Source organism: Pleuronectes platessa, chromosome 24, assembly GCF_947347685.1.
Source record: "Pleuronectes platessa chromosome 24, fPlePla1.1, whole genome shotgun sequence".
Taxonomy (NCBI): Eukaryota; Metazoa; Chordata; class Actinopteri; order Pleuronectiformes; family Pleuronectidae; genus Pleuronectes; species Pleuronectes platessa.
Window position 1 is genome coordinate 6,300,418 of NC_070649.1, and position 22,460 is coordinate 6,322,877.

Below are 22,460 nucleotides of genomic sequence, written 5' to 3' on the forward strand. Positions count from 1 at the left end.
TGTTTTGTTCTTCTCAGGGTGTGAAGGTATCAAGCCAACTGGCAGCTTCGACTGAGAGCATGTCGACTGATGAGCCTGAACAGATGCACAGGTATACACACACACACACACACGCACGAGGACACACACTGAGGACGCACACAAGGGGTTTATGAGTTTTTCTCATACACACACACACACAGTGTTTCATTTCTGGATTCTGGATAAGTTATTATCTGTATATCGGGATAAAAAATATCATTGTTTTCTTTATCATAGTACTTCACAGGGATCAGATGTTAAAAAAAAGTCAGGATTAAATTATTATGATTATTAATAAATCTTATTTTTGTATTTATGTCCTCAAAGACACAAATTTTAACAGAAAATAACGAAAGCAAAAATGTGACATTTTATCGACACAAAAATTGAAAAACTATTTTATATTATTATTTTAAAGTTAAGAAAAATTGTTCAAGGGTTAATAAAAAAAACAACTTTAATTTGAAACATTTGAAATACAATACTTTTGAGGACTTCAAGTGATCTGTAACCCGACCCTGAACTTTTATCCTGAAGTGAGAATGAGCCGAGATTTCATCACCTAAAGACGCCGTCCCTAAAATTCCTGCAAAGGAAATTCAGAAGGCACAAAAAAAATCCAAGAACACACACTGCTTCACAACAGGTGTAGAAGATCAAGTTGCAGCACTTTTCTCCCCCACCCCCCCACCCCTCCCCTCCCGTCCTTCGCTCGTCTTCTCCTTCCCGCCTCTCTCTTTCTCAAATTAATGCCAGCTCGAGCGGCTTTAGAGACATTTCTGACGTGTGTGTGTGTCTGAGGGGGGGGAGCAGGAAGGAGTGTGGGGGGGGGGAGGATCGCTAATAACCAGGCAAGGTACACTAATCTCCGATGGCAACATTTGGTTTACCTTAAGCTGGAGGGACAGCTGTATTAAAAGCAGGAATTATCCTAATCAGTTCAAACTCCATCCTCCTCCCTCCCCTCCTCCCTGCTTCACCTCTTTGCATATAAAACTTCCACATTAGGCTTAAGAGTACAACGGCTTAGCTGCTGTTCGCCCTACATCTGTCTTCCCTCCGCGACAACCAATCAGAAAGGTGGATGGAGGGATGAAAGGAGGGAGGAGGAGAGGGGAAAAAAGGGGGGGGGGGGCGAGAGGGGGAGAGGTGGTTCGTGATGGACTGCGTAAGGGAGGGGGGGGTGGGGTGGGAGGCGAAAGATGGGCAGAAGCTGAAAGATGAGGAAAAAAGAGAGGTGAGGAGACGAGAGCTGAGAACGAGAGACACAAAGGGGGGGGGGGGGAGAGGAGGAAATGGGGGAGATATTTATAAACAGTTTTATAAAGTACTTTAGGATAGTAAATAGTATTTTCCTTTTCTACAACATTAGAGAAATGGATCTTACCTGCCAGCTTTCTGCTGTAGTACTGACTCAAGAAGACAACATGTCAATGCTGCTGTAAATCTAAAGCATAAGTCAACATTAACTTATTAAATGTGTTTTCCAACTTCACGGAGGCCGTTTGGTGCATTAGTGCATAGCTTGAGTAGCATACATTCAGGTTTTGGCTCCGTGCATGTCCTGGTTAATGTCAAAGTCATGACGTAATCATCAGACCCCTCCTATTCATAATCCATTAACAGCCGAGCACAATAGGTGGCCGTGAACACAATGTGCTGAGATGTGCGTTTATGAATTCTGTCTCCACGTTTGATCGTCTAAAACTCAAGTTTCACTACTTTTTTTCAAAATAAGAGTTTTGCTTCCTGTGATTAAGTGACAGCTTATTCATTTCAGGGTGGTTTTTCATGGTGTTGACGCAGATTGCCAAGCTGCATGTGACAGTATTCACATGCACAATTGTATTATATGCACATACGTGTCTTTAGTCATGTGCACTATATACTGTGTGTGTGTGTCTGAATGCAGTTAGGTTCAGATTTTGAAATAAACTAGTTTCCATGTGGTTTATTTATGGTATTTCTTTTCTTTTCAGGTATCTTATTTAATTAATTCAACCAAGCAGGTAGTCAGCGCTGTGGGACTTGAACTATATATTTTAAAAGAGGTAAAAGATGTTTTTCCTCCGTGAGGTATGTGTATTTCCGACCTGTTCCGGCTGCACTGCAAACAGCTTCCCTCTGACTTTTTTCTCTCCCTCTCTTTCTCTGTCTCCCTCTGTCTCTCCGAGGCCCTCGGCACCATAAATCCGACTGATTACTCCGCACCCCTTTTGCTTGACTGCACCTTCACAATCAGCCGTGGCCGCCAACAATGAGGCCCTGATGAATCAAACATCCATGGCATTAGTTTCACCTTGCTGCCCCTTTCCCATGCGCCGCCGCCTCTTTGTCAGGCCCCGGTTTGATGAGAAGGACTACTGACACTGGCTGCACCTATTGATAGACAATTCTGTAAAGACAGACCCCAACAACCCTACCAAACCCCAAACGCTGCCCCCCCCCCCCCCTCCCCCCTCCCTCCTCTTCCCACATTTGCCCCCAAAAATAGGCGACAAAACTTGATTGGAGCATGGCACTGAAACCCCTGCTGTCTGGTTTGCAGGAGGCTTTGTGTTTAGTTTGTGGCTTTAGCAGTGCTTTATTTCTGTGGCTCAATATTTGCAGAAGAGTGTACTTTAATGAAGTACCCCCCCCCACACACACAGGCCCCAAAAAAAGGCACTGAGAGGCTCGGTGCATCCTCACCAGATCGTATGAAATATTTAAACTAGTGTTAAAACTATAATGCGTGCATCCTCATTGGATACAGGATGTGACAACAAACAGGAAGTCGTGAACTGGGAATTTAAGAAAAGGAAAGTACAGGTGTGGATGCACAAAAACATTGACAAAGATCCATTTCCTCTTTTGCATCATGGGGCTCAATTTGTTTGCAGTTTGGTTGAAGTGTTTCCTTCAAACCTTGCACATTAGCTTATTTTCTCGAACTCTCAACAGAGGGAAATGTCGTCTAAACATCCTTAGAAATCTTTCCCTAAAAAGAAACGTGCAACTCACCTGAATTTCCTTCCCGGAGTAAAAATTTGAGCATCTCTCAGCATAAATCTGATATGAAACCGATGCTTTATTATCCTCCGCAGTCATCACAGAGAGGGTTTAAGTGGCTCTCTATCTGTATCTGTATCCATATCTAGGGTTAGTGTATACAGTGTGCAGCAGGCAGCTGGCTCCACGCCGTGCTGGGATAGGTTTGCCCGAGAGTTATCTACCCCCTTGGAGCCTTGGTTGGTCGGGGATGAGACGGTGTATTTGTCGGCCACAGCTTTGGGAAACAATCAGTCCACAAAAGCAGCCTCCAAAAAGATCCAGCCCCTGAGTTGAGATTCAAGTGCTGGGTTTGCAAACTTGTGGTCACATTTTGACTTTTTTTTTAAGAGCAAAATGTTATTTCTTGGCACCTTGTTTTGCTGTTAACAGACATTTCAAGACACTGTCAGTAAGTTTTGGTTTTCTGCACAGGCACCAAATCTGTCTACAATGACAGAGCCTTGGGGCAAATATACATTACGTAGAATTTGTAAATCGTTTTTTGCAAAATTGCTGGAATTGTTATTAAGGGTTGATGAGAATTATGTCAATTTAAAGATGCACATGTTCCACGCTACACTGTCAATCGTGCTACGTGGAACTAGCACCTTTTAAATGTGATGTCATTTGAAGCTCCTGTGTAGAGCCCTTTTTAAAATGGAGCCTCTGCAGCAGCACACGGATTGCAGAAGCTTACATTCGAGCTTACATGCAACAGAATCATATTTTGCTGCACATACAGACGTTTGGAGTATTTCCATGGAATAGAATAAAAATCCCTCTTTGTTTGGGATGATGGCTTCCCTTCAGTCTCAACATGTGTCCGGCCCAGTGAGGTTTAAATCTGCCCACCTGTCCACACACTAATCCTCCCAGCCTTATTACAAAACTGTGCAATTAATTAAAGGCTCAATCGCTGGGATTAGTAACCTACATTCAACCTGATACTCATATTAGTAACTCAAGTATCCGGCAAAAACGTGTGTATTCAAGGATTTCAGCCGCCAATGCTTCAAAAAAAAATCCCAGAACTCAGACAAATGTGTGTGGACTTTGAATCGTCGCCCGGAAAACTGAAACAAAAACACACAACAACCAGAGGTGGTTTCAGAGCAACAGCAGTGCTGCTCTCGTTTACAGTGGCATTACAGAGATTAAGATTATCTCCTCTGTATGTTTGCGGCATAATGAAACAGGTCTGGTATAATGACCATAAAATCTGGATTAGGTCATTCACAGCAGAGAAGGGGAGTTTATTCCAATGATTACTGTGAGCGGGCTGAGCCGCACAACAATCCCCGACCAGGGCTGACGTATGCCTGAACACCTCACACACACACCGTGCTCACACACACACACACACCTGGACATGTGCACAAAAATGGGCTTTTGTGCATTTTTATATTTCACCACACAATTCAGTGTTGCATGCTGAATACATATCCCACCTTGGATCGTTTTATTGAATTCAGTTGTTTTCTATTGTACCTCCATATTCTATTATTTTGCTCATTCATGTGTAGAACCTCATGCAGAAACGTGTGAGTGTGTGTGTGTGTGTGTCTGTGTGGGTACAGGGCCGTTACAAAAGCCAGTTATGGCGGCACAGAAATGATACGGTGCAACAGATGATGGGCATTATCCCATCAACCTGCTGTTTCTGTACACACTCTGTCCCCTCTATGTTCTCTTTGAAAGGACAGCAGGAGTGTGTGTGTGTCTGTGTGCGAGGGAGAGATGGATGAAGGGGGGGGGGGACCTATCACATACACGCACACACACTTTCATGCACACACACACTCCCTGCACCTGTCACAAACAGCCTGTCAGAACAGGAGAAGATAAACTTCGGCCATGAGGCAGATCTGTCTGTTTGAGCCGGGACGAGACTTTTAAGGACGCAGCTGATGCAATTTTGAACTTTTTGAATTTGTTTTTTGCCAATTGACTATTTAACCTTGTAGAATAAAACCTCTCCACAATCCTGCAGCAACTTTAAGATGAAAATAAACAATATTTGATGGGAATCTTGCTTTTCCAGTTACTGAATGTCGTAGCTTTGCAACACGACAAAACTAGAATCAGTTTTTTTGTCCTTCCATATTGCTTTTTGGGCTTGTGCCCTCTTCACATGAATGAAGGCGTTGTCCTTTTTCCAACAGCACTTAAGCAGGTCTGGGAAACGGCCTGTGCCACGCAATCATCAAAAAGAATGTCACTTTTAGAGTGTTTGGTCTAAGGGACAAATGCCTTTGAAAATTGATTTAGATCAGTGAGAAATTAGAACTCTCCCAGTTCCGCTGAATCATGTCTGCGGTCGCTCATTTGAAAGGAAACATTCCAGGAGCCAGGGCCCAGCTGACGTCTCTATCTGTTGTGGTCACTGTTATTCGTTGGGAACAAATAATTCTCTGAAAATTTCAAACGGCATGACCTGGACCTTCCTTTGTCACAGTCTTAATCTGTTGGATGTTTTTTTTTTGTTTTGTTGTCGCGTTGCGTAGCCAATCGGCTGCGCGGGTGAAAATATGAAGCATCCTTCATACAAATGGGGATCACAGATGAGGTCAGGACCTCGTGGGTGTGGTTAGAAGCTGGCCCGGTTAACGGCCTCGCCGCAGGAGAGGCAGTGAGATGAACGAGGCGTCAACCTGACAGACGGGGAAGCGCACAGGTTTGGAGATAAAGACAGAATCTGCCGAGGATATCGGCAAACACGAGAAGATCTACATGCGTACGGGTGTAAGCCCTGTGTGTAATGTACCTCATCAGAAGGTTAACTCCCCCTGCCTGTAAATTGCCGCCGCTTCCCCTCCACCACCGGACAATGGGCTCAGCAGTGGCCTGGTGATTGCCTCTTTTCAAATGGAAATGCCGGGCGCCTCTCCTCTGCCAGGTTCCCCTAAGCAGTGTACAAATTACAGTTTACAAGGCACGGAGGAATAAAAAAGAGGAGATGGGCAGAAAAAGAGAAGGTGAAAGGGAGGGGGGGGGGGGGGGAGCACAGGCAGAATATCTTTTCTCGCTCTTCTTCTCGTTTTTTTTTTAATTCGGCAAAGTGACATGTAAATTAGCCTTTAAGTGCTCCACTCGGCTACTGTGATCGTGCCCTAATTGCCACAGTCAATTGTGGACAACAGTCTCTTCAGTCCGGGCAGCTTTTGACAACAAGCACACCGGGATCAAAAGAGGAATCATGGACTCCACTCTGAACACACACACACACACACACACACAGACACACACACCGACAACCACACATGCCTTCTTGTCTGTCTGTTTTCGGAGGCTGCACGGAAAAAAACGTTGAAAAGCGAGAGGTGAAAGTGATCGCTCCGCTCGCTGAGGATAGAGAGACGGCAGGAAGCGGCGGACACAACAGCAATTTGCTTCCTACACCGGCTTACATCAACATTCCCCCCCGAAAGCCTTTGTGCGTCAAGATAACAAATGCCACGGATGACAATGAGGGGAAGGATGGCACGTCTAAAATGAGCAGTGGAGGTGCACGCCGCATCCAGCCGAACCATGAGCTGACTTTCTCCAAGTCCTGCAGGGCCATCAAATTTGCGGGGAGGATGAAATAGATATGTTTTGTCTGAGGCAGCTCTGGAAAAAATAATGCAAACCTTTTGAAAACGGCAAACGAGCAAAGCTGCCGACTCTTTATCGAAGAGGCCACGGGTTCAAAGCCGGCTTCTCTGCAAACTTCTGCCACAGTCGGTGGAAAGAAAACATTAGTTTGCTGGCATCGAGTTTCCACTGTAGTTAGTGATCCTGTGGGCAGACAAACAAGCACATCCACACACTTGTTTGGAGACAGTGCATTGGGCGATGGGGAGTTTGGACAATTGCTGTCTGACCAAAGAAGAAATAAGAAACTAAGTAGTTTAGTTATTTTGTGTGTGTTTTGCGTGTTGGAGTATTACATGTGATTGCAGATCTTGTTTTTTTTCTGTGTGTCTTCTTATATATATATATATATATATAGTAGGTTTATATTCTCTTTTCATCTCTTGCAGTGCAGCTGATCCATGAGATCTGAATGAGTGGAGAATCTCTGAGAGCCAGACAAGGTTTCTGCAGATGTAAGTCAGATCTTTTAATTCTATCTTTGTGTCCTGGGAGGATATAAATTCATATATAGAGGCAGATATTAAGAGCATGCCGATATGCAAATGTCTGTCAAGATTAGAGCTACAACAATTATTCAAATGTTTGATAAATTATTCAGCGGATATGCTGTCAATTATTAATTTCAGCGGGCAATAAGTAGTCCCTTTTTCTTTTTTTTCTTCTTCTCGGAGTAAAAAGTTTTCTTGTGCGATCTATCAGAATCCCCATCAGAACCATTGGATTTGTCAAGTGAACGTGCAGGACTTGTTGTGGTGGCACTGGTGCAGAGGCTGAGGCAGCAGACACTCACACTGTGGATATCACATTACATAAACGTCCCCGCTTCCCAAACACTTACACCCCTTCTACAAATGGTTGAAGCACTGCTTTGATTTTAACCTTTGACCTTTGTTGCATGTCACGCCCCCCCCCACGTCCTCACCTCTCTCCGTGTGCACGATGAAAACAGTCACACAAAGACATACAAAGTGTGCACATGTCAACGCAGTGCCCGACAAACTCGCATCTCCAGACAATCAAAGCCGGACAAATTATGAGAACCACATGTTATTGCAGTGTGATGCAATGCAGCGCCGTGTGAAGCCAGAGCCACCGCTGCTCCAGGGTCTGTTATTAAACTCAACAGACTGACACCTTAGCATGTACAGCATCTGACTGCTGACGATTCATTAAACCATAAGTCATAAATCTATCCAATGTTAAGACAAACTTTCAAACTGACTCATAACAAGCTTCACTTTGATGCCAGAAATCAATAAGAGTCAAAGAGAGTCTTCGTTCAACTCGTCTGATACTCGTCTCATATCTGAGAGAACGGCAATTACTGCTGAAATGTAATTTTTCTACAGAGCGATCATAAGTACATAAAACAGAAGGTCATTTTCTAAAGTAACAATCTATTAATTGTGCGTGCAACGGACTCAAGGCCCTCTTACCCGTTTTATTCTGGAGCTTTCAAGTGCACGTTACTTTAATATCATGCACAAAAATAGGAATTTCAAAACAATATACAATTTTACACATACAAGAAAATTTGGTATAAAACGAAAGGTATCACTTGTTTATGTGTTGATAAATAATGGAGGAGCAGTTTGACTCTTTATTCCTCTCGTGTTTCCCCGACCTGTTGTTTTTTCGGGGAGCCACAAATCATCTGACCTCTTTCCACTGGAATAAACAAGAAAACAAAGACGGCTCACACTTTGTTCTGGTGAGTGTCTCAGATGAATAAGTGGTCATTTGCAGAAGCCTCTGCTCAGGCTTCAGCTAACAAGAGCAACATAAAAAAAAAAAAAATCAATACTTTTTTGGTGTAGGCATTTGTTTCTGCAGCAATCTGCCATGCAGCGATCTTGTTCTCTCTCCGCGAGCTTTCTTGTCCGACTGCGAGAGATCAGAAGTGCTCGGAGAGAGAGAAGGGGCTTCTTCCCCGCTCGCTCTCTCGCTCCTGGCAAATGTAAACTAAATTCTCTTTTGCATGTTCGAGCAGCTCCTCGCAGATCACACGCCGCAGCAGCCGTCGCCTCTCGGTCTTTAATTGTCCGTCAATCTCTGGAGTTGTTGTGGCGTCGGGGCTCCGGCGGTGGCGGCCATCACAGAGCCAAGCCCCGTCGAGGGATGTGGAGCTTGATGTCTCGGAGCTGGAGGAGAGGAGCCGGAGAGGAGATGGGATCTAGGATGCGATGGCGTCTCTGTCGTGCATTCGAAACGTCTGAACACTGCGACGGCCGTTATTTTAATTAAAGAGGATAAAACTGGCTTTCAGGGCCGAGGCACCGACTGAACGTGGGTTTAACACTCGAGGGGCCGCGGCCACTTGACAGCTGGTTTGAATCGCAGACGTGTATTTTCACAACATCCCTCTCTTCTTCTTCTTTGCGGACCCGCTCTCTGTGGCTGGTCAGCTTTGTTTGATTCTCCCCGTCGCATGAAGTGGTAATAATTGTATTTACAGCAACTCCTTCAGCCGAGGGCACATCGTTAAAAACTTTCACACAACCTCTGTCTCTCTCTGCAACACCCTATACTGATTAATAGAAGATAAATATAGGGGTTAAAGTTAAACCTAAAGTTTGGTGGTGCTCGGCTCCTTCAACAGAAAGTGGAGATGTAACTTTTCACTGGTGTGTAATTCCAGGTCTTTGAAAAAATTCTTAATGTGGGCAAATGTGAATCATCGTGATGATGTATTTCACCGGAATAATAAAGAGGAAAAAAAAGAGAAAAGAAATCCCCTCTTACTTCATGTCTGAGAGATGTCATATGTCAAACTCAGGCATGATGCAACCGCTGAGAAAAGCAGCACCGCCCAGCACATGAGGAGGTAGCACAGGGCTGGTCCATGTTACTCTCAGGCTCGGATTATATTTTATTATTCCAAGTTAAAAGACGGGTTTTGTAACCTGAGTTAACGTTGATGGTCGAGGCTGTAACCCAGTCACTGTCCTTAGGTCAGATTTAATCCAGTTCTTACAGGGTAATTTTTAAATGTGCAGAATTTCCTATTACAAGGTGTTAACCAGTTTTCTAACAATAATTTTGATCAGGTTGTTAAATATTATATTAACCAGTAGGAATATATATGTCTTTTTTAATAGGGCTTAATGAATCCACTTCAGGGAGCTGTTTTAGTTTCCCTGTCTCAGATCCTTTTCTTACCTGAGCAGCTCGAAGCTCTGGAGGAGACGTTGAATCATTATCTCTCTTCTTTTTTTTTATGTACTTGGAAACATGTCAGCTTTTGTTTTTGCCAACAGTTGAAGGATTAACTGTTGGCACGACACGTCAGCCGTCAGCTGCTTCAAGCTACAAACATCTGTGTTTGTATCAGACAACATGTAGCCACATCGGTGTGTGTTTGCCTTCCTCTGACCTTTGACCTCCACACTGTCGGCTAGGACCTTAAATAAATCTACACTCGCAGATAAGCTCAGTTTGTCTGGAGGTGTGAGATGAACGTGTAAACCCCGTCTCTCTTCCTCCTTTTCTTCCCTTTGCGATGCATCATTGTCATCACCAGGGGAAAATCTGCCTCATCAACAAAGTGAAACACTCGAAACTCGCCCTTGAAACAAGTAATCCTTGAACATGGCTGAGGAAGTGTAACCCCGGTTCTGTGAGTGACGCTGTCCCTGCAGCAGGCGTCCTGGTCCCCACCTCCGAGAGACACAAAGACCTTTTTATTTCACATCAGGAGAAATATAAAAAAAATGCTGACAAGAGCAACACAAAAGGTTTTCCTGATCAGTGAAATCTTATTAAAAAACATCTGAGTATTTTAGTTTCCTCCGAGAAAAGGCTTTACAATAATTGTTACATTATATTCAGAATAATGAAATAATTCACAAACGATCAGAATGAACATCCCTCCTCTTGTAACAGGTTTGGTGGAGCCGCTGAGTGTTTCTCTCCTTTTTTTCCTTCTCTTCCTTGATGAGAACTGGGCATAGATTCATCACTGGATGCACCACAACGTCATGTGACTCTCACAGATCTAAATTAGGCCAATAATCAGGGACGCCTGGCGGCTGAGTTGTTGAATGCACAACGTGTACATGCGACTGTGTTTCAGTCCCCAGGCGTGTTCTGCTGTGGCATCCCTCTCTCACTGTGTCTCATCATATACCAGTAACGGCTGCAAAAAACAAACGATTATATAAAAGCATTCATTGTAGTAAATAGGACCAGGTTTTTTTCTTCTTCTTCTTCTTCTTCTGTTTGGATGAACGTATCACCGGGCCGTCGGTCTCTTTTAATAAATATCACATATCAGATGGTCAGTGAAGTCGCCTGCCGGTGTGATTTAAGCCGGTCTCTGATTTCACTCTGCAGTTAAACCTGCTGCTAATCCCGGTTTTAGTTTTCACTGGACAGGTTTAGTGTCTCCCGGTGATCTACGGGGGGGGTTTGGAGGGTTTCTCACTCGGACTGGAACACGAACCCGAAGGCAACAATGCAGATTCGCTGCCGTTTGACCTGCAGATGTTACAAAATTGAACCCTGGGAGTTTGAATCGCACAAGTCAGACATTTTCAGAAGGATACTGTCACGCTGCAGTGACCTGACCTCCCTGCTTGGTGGTTTTGCTGTTGTGTTAATCTTGCAGTTAAAGCTGGAGACTACAATCAGCCGAGTGAATCCAGTGTAAAGGCATTTTTTATTCTCGGAACGCTCGAACGTGCATCTTTGTTATTTCCTCCCTCTCGTCGGGGAGAAACTTTGAAGCCGGGCGAGACGCTCACTCGTGTAATGGCAGCTGACAGACTCCGTACAATATACAGGAGTAGTGTAACCCGACTACTCTATTGAACACACAAACAGTGGTGGTAATTAGACTGACAGATTCTCAAAATACTGCGAAACATTCCTGCAGCCCCACCGCACCACTGTGTTTATGTGTTTGTGCTGTCAAAAAGCTTAAAGTGGGCCTCTCTCTCTCCACAGACACACACACACACACACACACATTCAAACACACACATTGAGGCAGGGAGAGGGAGAGAAAATTAGGATTATAATCTTGGTAATCAGCAGTCATGCCTCAGGCAGACAGCTGCAGAACTGCACAGCTCAAATTTAGGTGTCGGACATTAAAAACCATTAAACCCAAGTGAATTTCTACGTATTGATTTTTCTCGGGCAACATTTCAACTTCAGAAAAATACACCGATAAGCAGAAAATGTGCTGTAAAGACTTGCAATTTTTATTTGGAAAAAAAAAAGAATACAACAATGAGAAATACAGTAAAAAATAACCACAATTCATGAGAAATATTGGTAATTAATTGTTAATCTGCAATTTTTTTATTTTACAAATCAGCTCATAAATAACAATCCTCCACAACATTATAAACAATCGTTTTCCACATGACTAATTAAATCACATTGACGACATGCGTGCGCAGCAACATGTTTTCCATTTTTAATCGTCAACAATATAAAAAAAGATCTTCCAAAACTTATGAATGGATGCATTTGATGTTTGTGGTAGCCCCCGCCCCCCTCCACGATTTAAATCAATATATTCATTAAGCACAAGGTCCCCCTATAGGTCACAAGGCGACTGTAATCCGTTTTCACGGTGAATATGCGGCCCCACGTAGGAGAGGCTGTGCGCGTAAAAAAGAGGCGAGAGGTGCCACTCCAGGCTCGCATGGATGAATGGGACCGTGTGTGTGTGTGTGTTTGTGTGTGTCCTTTACGTATGTGTGTGTGTGCGCGCGTGTGTGTGTGTGTTTAACGGTGAGAGACAGACAGAGAGGGAGCTGGACTGCTTCGTTTACATGCAAACACCGTGGCAGTAAATTACGCATGACAATAATTCACCCAGGACCCGGATCCACTTTCGACCCGAGCGAACGGGAGCCAGAGCAGCGTCACCCCGGACGGGCTCTGCCCACCTCTGCCCCCTTCTGAGACAAATCAAGCTTGAACCAGGCATTTGCACAAAAAAAATATATTAACAGCAGAACAAGTGGTATTCCTCGGAAACGGCTGCGTAAAACCATTTGTATAAAAATCCCTACCAGAAGTTTGGACTCCAGTTGATGGCTCGTTTCTCTTTGCCTGCATTTGATGTTTCTTATTTTTTTTTGTGTTTTTGGAAGGGGGGGGGGGCGGCATCAACCAGTTCAGCCCCTTGATTGATGATTTAATTAGCCATACAGTGGCGAACTGCAGGAGGACAGGACACAAAATAATACTTTATTTACATAACCAATCAGGGCGCTGCAAAGGTGGAGCTTCCTCTCTCTCCCCCCCCCCCCCCCCCCCCCCCCTTTCTCTCCCCCCCTCTCTCTCTCTCTCTGTTGCCAGTCAGACATGGCTGAGATGGTTGACTTCTCTAATAAATGCGGGATTTCTTCGTGTTAAGTGTTGTCCAGAAACGAAAAATCACTCTAATAATGTTGGACTATTCCTGTGACGTGCCTCTAATTCTCCAGCAGGGACCCGCAGCGCGGCTGGGGCTCTCTGCGGTGACTTTACGCTCACTTTATTCTACTTTATGGTATTTTTTAGTATCATCGGAATATTCCTGCTGAGGCTCAGTCGTCTCTGTCACCGCTGGGTTATAGTTTGATGCGGGCACAGTTGTGTAATGTCACACATTTATTTCGGATTGCCTTTTGGTTTATTTTCGTTTGGGGGGTGGGGGGAAATGCCAAATAGCAGAGATAAAAATTACAAATGATCATAATAATTCCCCTCGTGCACAGACACACCGGTATACCTGCAGGCTCAATGACGCTGCAGGTGCAGGCCACGTTACAGGTGATACAAAAAAACAACATTTTACTGTTAAATCCACATTAACTTTTCAAACCTTTGCTTTTGAAAACAAACAAATATATAAATTCTGTTAGTCTCAGAGAAGCTGCAAGAGTTTTCTAAAATATTTTTTAAGTAATTTTCAAAAACATCTCAAAACAAATGAAAGCCTTGAACGTTAAATACACATTATTCTCAATAAAAGAAAACGTCTCTCCAATTTGGAATCAAGACCAGGGAGGCTGTCACGATACTTGGCAGAGTTTTTAGGCAAAAAGAATAATATGTTTTACACTAAATGACAGTCCCCAGGGACATTTGTGCAGCGTGGAGAAAAAGCCGAACATCCTCATACCTTTTTGAAGTCGCAGCCAATTACAGTAACGAAGAAAATGCGTAATTGTCTCCACAAACCAACTCCTGCATCCCGCGCACCAACCCCGGCGTTTACTGCAAGTTAAACACACTGGAAATAGAAATAATAAAGAAAAAAGAATATCCTTACATGATGACTGCAGCCAGCGTGGACGCGCATCAAGTTTCTCCCCCCCTTCTACACGTGCACACACTCGCGCGCGGACGCACGCGCACACACACACACACAAGCATGCATGCATTCACGCGAAGAAAGGCAAAAAACACTGTCGCCTGTTCTTTGCTCCGCGCGTCGAAGCCCGACATAGTTGGTTTCACTCAAAAACAGAAGAGATGGAGAAAGAGAAAGGAGAGTGAGGGGAAAGAAAAGAGGGGGAGAGAGAGGGAGGGAAAAAAGAAAAAAAACTTAACGTTCAACCCAGAAGATGCTCACGTTTGGCTCTCCTCAATTATCCCCTCCCGTGAAGATAGGTGGCGTGCGTTTCAGGGGGCTTCTCCTCTGTGTTACATGGCAAAGAAAAGGAGGTGGAAAGAAAAAAAATGTCATTAGAAGAGGCGTAACACGTCAGTCCCTACCCAGGTTTGTTTCCTGGAGTGGGTGTAAGACATCAGTTGTAAACCTGCCCTAGCAGGAATAGCGGTCCCTCCCTCCTCCCAACTATTTCTAAGGCTTTATTTCTAAGGCTTTATTATCACCGGTGGAAAAGGATCCGCTCACCGACGCGCTCCGGTATCATCCTCGCAACTCCTCTCCACAGGACACTTCTTTATTCCCCTAAAAACAGGTACGTTTCTCCTCTCCTTTTTTTATTTATAGCGCTTTTTTTTTTTTATCGGATAACGGTTGGATATTAAACTTGCGTGCGCCCCCGTTAGAGTTGGAGCTCAACTTTGCCGTACCTGCGCAGGTGGAATTAGGTGCGTTTGCTGAGATTTTTTCCTTTTTTCTCCTCGTTTCACCTCCGTGATGTCGAGGCGTCCTGCCGGCGCCTGACAGCCGGGGAGACGTGCGCTCTGCCCGGGCGTTTGGCGTTGCACAGCACCGCTATCCCTTTTGGAGGAGGAAAAAAAAAGGGCGATATGCAGCCCGTTCTTTCCCAGATCCTCTTCTTCATTCTGTATTTTATCAGTGACTGTTTGTGTCATCCAGCGAAACGCCCGGGTGCTCCACAACAAACAGAACCCTCTTGTCAATATTCACTTACCCTAATAACGGTATTTGCGCTGATAAATTAGCAGACGACCCCGAACATCCCACACAGGCGATTTGAGCCTTTTGTTTATGCGCCGTTTGTGCCTTTTTAAAAGAAGCTGCGGAGTCATTTGGCACATTTGAACAATTATTTCCCATCTGCTGTTTATTAACTGTTTGACAGGAGGGTTCGGATTTAGTTGGTTAACCCGAGAGGAGCAATTTTCTCGGGGGTTTATTGAACTTGTGTGACTTTGAATCGGACCACACAGTGAAGACCGATGCAAGCTGAGCTCCTTTTTCTCTCGCTCTCCGTCTCCAACATGTAAGATCTGGATCCTGAGCCTCAAATCTGACAGCGTTTTAATGTTCGAGCCTGTTTCACCTCTTGCCCCCGAAAATTCGGACTCGGCGCTCAAACGCGAACCGACCCAAATTGTTTTAATTCAAAAATGAGTTAAACGATTTATTTGTGAGTTTGTTTTCAAGTTCTGGGGGTTAAACCCCGGCGTGAGAAACTTTTCTGAATGAAATAAGAAATCGAGTGTCATGTTGTCGCTGCAGTCCTCACTGGCGAGGAGAATAGTGGTTTTACTAATCAGAGAAATTATAATTCTCTTCCTCCTGCTGCTGTTTGCTTTGCTGTTAATGCCACTAAGCTGACAGCCGATCAGCTGAAAATCAAAATTAGATGGGCACGGATCCCCTCACCGCTCCCTCTCATACTTTCACTCACGGCTCTTTTTTCTTTTTTACAATCTGTCCCCCCCCCACCCCCCCATCCAAGTTCCAGTCGCAGTTTCTTGTGCGCGTCCGGCGCAAGTGGACCTCCACGCTAATGCCCACATTGTCGCTGCTGCTCTGTGTGTTTCCCGTCAGATATCAGGCTGAAATCAAGGGATCGAGTCCATGCGAGCTGCCATCTGATCCCACACACACTTATCAATGAAGCAAGAGATCATGGCGGATGGCCCCAGGTGTAAGAGGCGAAAACAAGCCAACCCGAGACGGAAAAACGGTAAGAAAATCACCGGGGAGACAATGCAAGCAGTCGGGGGGGGATGTGTTTGGATGTAAGCCTGGCTGGAAGGTTCTCTGCTGCGGGTCGGGGACATGTGAGGCTCCGCGGCTGGTGCGCGTATCAGCCTTCCCCCTTCCTTACGCAGGGATAACGGGACCGTTATCCAGCGGAGAAACTGTGCGTAAATGCCTCCGCGCTGCAGCCCCACTCGCCTTTTGGAAATCCTTCCCCCGAAAAATTACGACTGTATATTTCGGGGGATTATTGTGTGGAGGCTGCGAGGAGGTTCGGTTGGAAACTTGTGGATGCTGGAAAGTTGGAGAGTAGCGGTGCCGGCTGCTGCTCGCCGGGACAAAGTCCGCCATGGGGCCACTGTGTGTCGGTCACTCAGAGCCATGGGTGGCTGGAGCAGTCTCACGCTGCTCGCTGGAGAAACTCAAGTCCTCTGACTTTACTTTTGATTTGCTTTCACCAACGCGCTGTTTGGGCCGTGATGTCTTTATCGCTATAATGGCATCTCCTCTACAAAAGCAACATTTTAAAGTCATTTAGTCCCGGACGAGCTGAGTGGTGAATAATTCACAGGAGGTGGCAGTTGGCTTGTTGGTTCAATTCGTGAACTTGTGCGTTTTTTTTGTTGCATTCTCTCTATCTCTTTGAGTTTATTGAAATGGAGTAATCATATATAAATAAATAGGATGACATGTCCGATAAATGCAGCACATTAATTGGGTCTGGGGGTGCAGGGCTGGAGGTGGAGATTTGTTGCTTTTCTGTCTCCATTTGACTGCACACTTTCCCACAAGAGGCAAATCTGCAGTGACATTTCCTGGCCCCGTTATTCCTGATTATTCCATATAGGCTCCAAACACACTGGCGGATCCGAGGCAGCGTGTGTGAAGCAGCGAGGCTGTGATTCAGCTGCTCACACGAGCCTTTTATTTGCTTTCCTCCACAACAGTTTTTTAATCTCTGCCCCCACAGGTTATTTATCTAGATCAGATTTCATTTATTGATTTCACACAATCGATACCAGACAAGCATTTTGTTCCACACTAAATAGCACAACAGCACAACAGTGGAGCAGGAGATTTGTCCAATAATTATACATATGCGTGCGTGTACATTTGCAGGATTCATACTTAAAAAAGGAAAATAGAATAATAGGGCATATTTGAAATGGAACAGCCGGTTCAGTCGTGGCCACCTGTTTTGTAAAAGGGGGGGAGTGAGAAATCCAGTCTTGGCTTTTGTACCAAATGTAGCATTTGATAAAATAATATTAGCAAAGCAAATATATATTTCACACCTTTAAACCTGACAAGAGATGGCCAGCTTTGGCACAACGTCTAAAGAATATTTATATCTCTTACGTAAAAAACATTTAATACTAGAGAATGAGCATTTCAAGAAAATAGATTTAATATTGAAAAATGTGAAATATGAATCCAGAATTATTTTTTTTCTGTCTCTCATAACAACTAGCTCTGTCTGATGATCCCCTCCACCCCACCTCATCCCACCCCCTCACTCCCACCCCTCCTCACCCCCAATCCTCCCCCCTGGGAATGCAGGGGCTTATTGAGGCTTGGCCACTCTCCTCTCCTCTCTCTCTCTCTCTCTATATCTCTCTCTCTCTCTCCCCCCTCTCCCCTCGCTGTCTCCCTGCCTGTCTCTCTGTCCTCTTCCTGCCTGGCTCTGTGGAGGGATGGTAGGGCAGGGCGAAGGGTGTGACAGCCGGCAGGACAGACTCTGACTCCTCCAGCAGTAAACTAGCAAAACGCCTCAAATGCACCGAAAAAAGAATAAATGCAGCGCACACACACACATGCATACACACACACACTCACAGTCACACACACATAGGGCTTTTGCTCCATTTTTTCCCAGATGGATAGCGGATGCATCCAGATTCCCTCTTTCTTCCCTTAACTAACAAATCAGATGAATATACACAAATTTGAAATATGTACAATTAAAGCTAATTCCACTGAGTGGCGGTGAGAGGTGGTGGTGTGTACGCGGGCATGTTTGGATGTAAATTATAATCTCCTTGCCACCTGTCATTTTTTTATTTTTTTTAAATGCTAAATATTTTACATCTGGTTTATTTTTCTGTTTTAATCACACGATCGAGCCTCGGCCATGTTTTTTAAATTCTGATCAGACATGTATTTTATTTTATTGACCGCGTCCTCCACAGAGAGAATAATAACTGGGATTGTCAGGATAATTTTTTCTGCTGTTTAAAATGGAAGGGGGCATTTCAGCATTTGTGCCAATTAGTATTAATGAGGCATTTGCTCACTAAGTTGTCTAACCAATGACATTCTCATCCAGATGACTGTTGGCCTTGAGGGCTGGAGGTGCTACTGTAGCTTTACTCACTCACTGCCCAGTCTGTCATGTGGTATTTAACCACAGTACATGACTTATCCCCCCCCCCCCCCTCCTCATCATCCAAACCTGCACGTTGCTGTGAAGCTGCAACAACAGCAACAAAAACCTGAGAAATGACTTTTCATTTGTCGTCCTCGTTCCCCCCCCCCCCCATTGTTAAACCGCTACACGAGAGAGAGAGAGAAAAAAAAAAGCCCCTTCTCCTCTCCTGGTGTGAAACTTGATCTCGGCAGCGTGAAGTGTTTGAGAGTTTGGCCCTTGCCAGGTGTTGCTTGTCACATCCAGCTGTGCGCGCCCAACAGAAACGCACTCGCACACCTGTCCTTATTTTCCTGTTACTGAACCGGCACAGGCATCAAAAACAAGCGGGGAGAAAAAAACCGACCCGGCTTTGTAGTTGTGTTGCTTTTGATTTGGATGATACGCGGACTCTTTGCACCAAACTGTGGCAGCGGTGAGAGGGCGACAGAGGAAATGCAGATGTTGCATTCTTCTCCTCCTACCCCCCCCCCCCCCCCCCCTCACCCCCCAAATGTTTGATTCTGTGTCAGCCGGCTTTCGAACAGTTTCCTGAATTTCCGCCGCATCCCATGTGACATTTGGATGTCAGGACATACCCTCGGAAAGGCACCGATTACATAATCGAAGGCAGCAAGAGCAGCAGAAGAAGAAGCAGCACTGAGATGAGGCCAGTCCCCCCCCCCCCCCCCCCCCCCCCCCCCCCACACACACACACACACACACTCAGCGTCTCTCTCTGGCTGCAGGAGTTTGATATAATAGTCTGAATGCGGATATTAAGGCTATCATAGATTCACGCTTAAGGTGGAGAAAAATGGGGGCAAGTGCGTGTGTATATGTGGAAGGGGGGGGGGGGGTAGCCTTGCTTTCAGACCCAGACAATGGCAGATTTCTGCAGTCTAAACAATTTGTCCATCTCTATTATTCCCCTGCCTTCTTAAAGTTGTGTTCGCTGCTCCCACAGTAGAGAATGAGCAGGAGGAGGGGGGGAAGACAAGGTGCTCCCTTTCTTCCTCTTCTTTTTTTTTTGTCCTCTTCTCTCACCCCCCTCCTCCCATGTCCCATCAACCAGCCTCCCTCCTTCCCCCCCCCCTTACCCAGATTTTCCTTCCTGAAGGTAGGGGCAGTTTTTGTGTTTTTGCCGTTGTCACTGAGCAAAGGGGTTGGAAGGGGATGGGGTGGGGGGGGTAAAGAGGGTGGGAGGAAAGAGGGCAGGTTTCGCAGGGCGCTCGCGGACAATTGATTGTCACTGGTAATGTGTTTCATTTACATGTTTATACCGTCAATAGTGGCAGGGGGTTGTCCACCGCGCCATTCACTGCTGTCATTCCCATACGGGTTGGCAATTGTGTGGAGCAGCCAAAGCGGCCACCTTAAGCTCCTGATGGATTTTCTTTCTTTTCTTTTTTTTATTCTGTAGGAAGAAGCAGAGGAAAAAGTGTTGTGTGTTTTTTTTTGTTGTGCGGGCCGCATTCACGTTGAGGGATTATTTTTGTTTAAGCGAGTGAAATAATTACTGCGACATATTACAGGTGCCAGCAGGAATCTGTCTGCAGCAGGGGTGTGTGTGTGTGTGTGTGTGTGGTGGGGGCTGGGGGTGGGGGGGCATGTTGTGCTCAGAGTGTCGCGGTGCACGGACCCGCAGATAGCCGGGGATGATTCTCGCTGGAGTATTTTTATAACGTCGGCCTTGTGGTTGAATCAAAATAGACACATTCCAATTACCCCTTGTAAAACGGCTAGCAGGTTTCCCTCAATGCCGGCTAATAAGGAGGCATATTTGTCCTGTCACAACTACACATTGCACTTTGGCATGCTGCGTGAGGCCTTATTATTTTTTTTCCGGAAAGCGCACGGTAGCTTTTTGCATCACTTGATTCTCTCTCTCTCTTTTTTTTTTTTTTTTTTTTTTTACTCCCTCTCCCTCGGCTGCAGTCGTCACGAGCTAAATATATCCATCTGCTCAAAGTGTGTGAGTCAAGTGTATATAGCCAAGCACATAAAAATGAATGGACTTCCCTTACGAGACCATTGTGATTGCAAGCGTAGCGTCGGTATATAGGAGCGAAGGAAGGAGCGAGCGCTGGGAATTTATTTTCTTCTTCATGGGATCAGTTTGTCGAAAGGCCAGGGATATTTGCGGTTATCGTAATTCCGCAAATTTTTGGGGGTTTTATTTCATTTTGCCCCTCTGTGTGTGTGTGTGTGTGTCACAGAGAGACAGAGATACAGATATCGCAGTGTGATATCTTCGGCTTTCAAGCTGATATGTTATTCACCGAATCCTCTAATATGTGCTTTCCACAAGGAATTAAATCAGGAATGTAGCTGAGCAACAGCATTTCCACACACACACACACACACACACACACACACACACACACACACAACAGCAAGAGAGAAGCACAGTTTTTTTCACGCTTTGATAAGGCAGATAAAAGCAAATAGCATGGCTTGTGGCTGTACACTTCCCCCCCCAACACACACACACACATACACACACGCGCACATGCACACACACCAAAAAAAAATAGAAAACTAATGATCATCTCAACTCCATCCTGGACACTGGACTGAAAACTTTCATCCATCCCCTCCTCCTCTTCCCCAAAAAATAGCCAAGAAACATTTTTGACACATTTTCTCTTTTCTTTATTTTTTTATTATTATTATTCCCTTTTCCTTTTTTTCTTTTTTTTTTTTTACTCTTCCTTCTTCGACCGCCCGGCTTGTGTGAAGATATTTTTCGCCTGGCGGCCAGAGAACACACACTTGCAGAGGCACCGCGAGCCCGGACCCCTGACACCGCGGGTCTTTGGAATGCCTTAGGTACGATTTCACTTTCGCTCACATCAATGCTGACCTGAATGCCTTTCATATCTGATCCGCCGTGTCTCTCCTGGTAAACATCCCCCGGGGGGAGAACAAAGAAAGGAGCTCCTCTTCTTCTTCTTCTCCCTCTTAATCACAATTCAGCCCCTTTCGCCGCCAGCAGCAGGGCTACACATTTGCATTCAGCATCAGAAAAAGGGCCTGAGATGAAAAGGGGGGCGAAGGGAAAAAAAAAAAAAAAATGAGAGCAGGAGAGGAGAGGAGGAGAGAAAAAAGAAGAAGAGGAAGAGAAAAAAAAAATAGGGAGAGAGACAGAAAGGGGTGGGTGGATGGTGGAGAGAAATAACTAGGGTGTTTGTGGTTGTTTGTTGGTCGTCCCCTGGTTACAAGCCTTTTATAGCCTCCCTACTCTAGCAGGGACCCGGGCCCCTCCTGACAGACAGATAGTGTTACGAGATGGCATGCTCACACTATTCGTGGCCGCTCACACTTAAGAAGAAGAAGAAGGAGAAAGAAAAAAAAATAGATTCCTGGCTGCGAGCAATTGGATTGTGCTTAAAGGAGGCGCTAAGAGTCACGAGCAGGTGTCTTAGTGATGCACTCTGCATTTCTTCTCTCGTGCATCAAGGTGCTTCTGAAACTTCTTAATGCGTCTAAAAGTCTAAAAGTTCTGTTATTTTTGTTGGTGCTGAAAATGATTATGTTTCCTCTGAAGCCGGCATTTAAATAAAGCATGTGAGGAAATAAAAATAACTTCACAACCAACGTGCAAACAAGCACAATGCAACAATGATCAGCGATATATCTTTATCATCCAATTCCCATGCAGGCTGGATATATGCTAATCTTAAGCAAAGATGGAGAGATGGGAGGGAGGGGTACCACGGCTCTTTAAATGGCATCATGTGATATGGATTCCAGTTTTCCCTTTCTTCCCTTTCTCTTTCTTTTTCCTCACCCAGAACTTTTTTTTTTTCTTTTTTGGTTAAGAAGACGGATTATCGGTACACCTTCCCCCCCTCCCCCCTCCTGGCCAAGCTGGAGCAGGATTTAGGCAGATTTACTTCAGCAAACACCTTTGGACACTGGGGGGAAAGCAGGAGTCTGTTTGCAAAAGGGCCCTTTTGTTCAGAGAGGTTCTGGATAATGCCTTACCAGGCA

General features: G+C 45.1%; 1 protein-coding gene and 1 long non-coding RNA gene across 3 annotated transcripts in view; one reads left to right on the top strand and one right to left on the bottom strand.

Moving 5' to 3' along the window:
• Window positions 1-4,778: 4,778 nt before the first annotated feature.
• Window positions 4,779-14,615, bottom strand: LOC128431004 (uncharacterized). Its single transcript, XR_008334094.1, has 3 exons — window positions 13,964-14,615; window positions 5,819-5,956; window positions 4,779-5,705 (listed from the first exon to the last, which is right to left on the bottom strand). It is a non-coding gene; the product is annotated as an uncharacterized LOC128431004 (long non-coding RNA).
• Window positions 14,075-22,460, top strand: part of zeb2b (zinc finger E-box binding homeobox 2b) — a 77,383-nt gene continuing 68,997 nt past the window's right edge. For both annotated transcript variants that reach the window (XM_053417190.1, XM_053417191.1), the window contains exons 1-2: window positions 14,075-14,618; window positions 15,905-16,043. In XM_053417190.1, coding sequence (XP_053273165.1) covers window positions 15,971-16,043 — 73 coding nt within the window. In that variant the 5' untranslated portion in view covers window positions 14,075-14,618; window positions 15,905-15,970. The remainder of the gene's footprint in view (window positions 14,619-15,904; window positions 16,044-22,460) is intronic.